This window comes from Plasmodium falciparum, assembly GCF_000002765.6.
Source record: "Plasmodium falciparum 3D7 genome assembly, chromosome: 8".
NCBI lineage: Eukaryota > Apicomplexa > Aconoidasida > Haemosporida > Plasmodiidae > Plasmodium > Plasmodium falciparum.
The window spans coordinates 390,001-392,500 of NC_004329.3; the positions used below are offsets into that span (position 1 = coordinate 390,001).

Sequence of the window (2,500 nt, forward strand, 5' to 3'; positions counted from 1 at the left end):
TATCTTTTATTTGAATATATATCTCCTCTTCTATTCATTTCATGCGATTCTTCTCTTCTTCGTTTAACATTTCGTTGATCGTTCATCATACTATTTCGTTGATCGTTCATCATACTATTTCGTTGATCATTCATCATACTATTTCGTTGATCATTCCTCATACTATTTCTATGGTCATTCCTCATACTATTTCTATGGTCATTCCTCATACTATTTCTATGATCATTTCTTTGATCATTTCTATGATCATTTCTATGATCATTTCTGTGATCATTTCTGTGATCATTTCTGTGATCATTTCTGTGATCATTTCTGTGATCATTTCTATGGTCATTCCTATGATCATTTCGTTGATCATTTCGTTGATCATTTCGTTGATCATTTCGTTGATCATTTCTCATACTATAACCACCCCTCATACTATTATTATCACCCCTCATATTATTATTATTATTATTATTATTATTCCTCATGGGCTTATAAGAAAAGTTTGCGTGCGATGCAGATACATTATTATTAAAATTTGTATGCTCATTCCCATTTGAAACATTATAATTTCGATAAACAGATGATGCATTATTTTTTCTACTTGTGCCTTCCCTTTGGTTTTCGTTTTTTACATATTTTTGATTTTTGTCTTCTCTTTTGGTGTTATTGTCATAATTATTATTGTGCATGCTATTTCTAATGTTGTTTTCATTTCTATATGATTTATTAAAATTATTTTGTATATTATTAGTGGCATGTTTATATAAGAGTGTGTTATTATTTGTGTTATTCTTATGACGATTACCATTTCTCTGATTATTCATGTTATTAATATTGTGACGATGATTATTATTGATGGAATTCACAAGTTTATATGATTCATTTTTTGGTGTTGGTAATAAAGGAGGTTTATTTTTATTATCACCTATGGTATTATAAAGACCATTTTTATTAAATTTTCTTTTCATGATTCTTTTTGAGTTATGTTCATTTGTATTATCTTCTTCATATTGTTTATAATCTTTTTTAATATAAAAATTTACACACAATTTATTAAAATCCGTGTTAACCGTTGTAACAAATTTATTATAAATATTTGTTAAAATATTATATTCAAAAAATACATTTACATCATTATTCAAATGAAAAAAATCAAATGGATTCAATACGGTTTTCCATAAATCATCATTAATACAACATGTTGTTTTATTTTTTATCATATTATTTATATGATTTTGATAAATATAATAAGATGATATCATATTATTATGAATACTTGAAATTTTTTCGTTTTTAAAATGTTTCGATGTTTTTAAATTATGAACATACAACTTATATCTCATTTGATTTATATGTTTTATTTGTTCATTTATGGATGTATAACATATTCTTGGTTCGTTAAAAACAGAATAATATAATTTTTTTAAAAAATGATAAGAATCTATTTTATAATTATATTCAATATGTGGTATCAAGACAACTAATTCTTCTGGTATGGTAATTTTTTTTTTCTTTTTTAAAACAAAAGAAAAAAATTTACAATTTTTTAAAAATTCATTATACATAAAATGATGCCCATACACTAATGGATAGTAACTATTTATAATATCTTCTATATGGAATATTGTATTTATTTTTTCTTCTTTTTTTATATGTTCATAAAAACAAAAAATCTTCATTAATTTTTTTAAATTTATTTCATATAACAATGGAAAACGTATTATATTTATTAATCCACTCTTTTTATTTTTTAAATCATCATTAGTATATATATATTTTATTATTTCTATATCTTCAAAAGTAGATGTATTTACATCGTCCAATAATTCATTGATCTCATTATCTTTATTGTAACTATCTTCAAATATATCTCTTATATTATTCTCTTCATCTTGTGAGTACTTTTCTGTTTCTTCTTCAGGGTTATCATCACTATAATCACCATTACTCTCATCATCATAGATGAAATTGTTATTATTATTAATGGCATCATCAGAAATGAAATTGTTATTATTAATGGCATCATCATAGATGAAATTGTTATTATTATTAATGGCATCATCATCATAAATGAAATTGTTATTATCATAATTATTATCATCTTTTTTATTATCATCATCACATTCATCATTATTATCATAATTATTATCATCTTTTTTATTATCATCATCATCTTTTTTATTATCATCATCTATTTTATTATCATCATCTTTTTTATTATCATCATCATCTTTTTTATTATCATCATCATCTATTTTATTATCATCATCATCTATTTTATTATCATCATCATCTATTTTATTATCATCATCATCTATTTTATTATCATCATCTATTTTATTATCATCATCATCTATTTTATTATCATCATCTATTTTATTATCATCATCTTTTTTATTATCATCATCATCTTTTTTATTATTATTATCTTTTTCTTTATCATGGTTACTTATATCCTCATTATTATCTTCTAAATTTATATCAGAAGAATTTATTAAATTTACATCTTTTT

The 2,500-nt window shown here is 22.2% G+C and overlaps 1 protein-coding gene across 1 annotated transcript in view; it reads right to left on the bottom strand.

The window, feature by feature from the left end:
• Positions 1 to 2,500, bottom strand: part of PF3D7_0807600 (conserved Plasmodium protein, unknown function) — a gene marked incomplete at both ends in the record, with an annotated part of 4,664 nt that overhangs the window by 405 nt on the left and 1,759 nt on the right. The window contains one exon of the mRNA XM_002808781.1: positions 1 to 2,500. This exon is cut by the window's left edge and continues 235 nt beyond it; it is cut by the window's right edge and continues 681 nt beyond it. Coding sequence (XP_002808827.1) covers positions 1 to 2,500 — 2,500 coding nt within the window.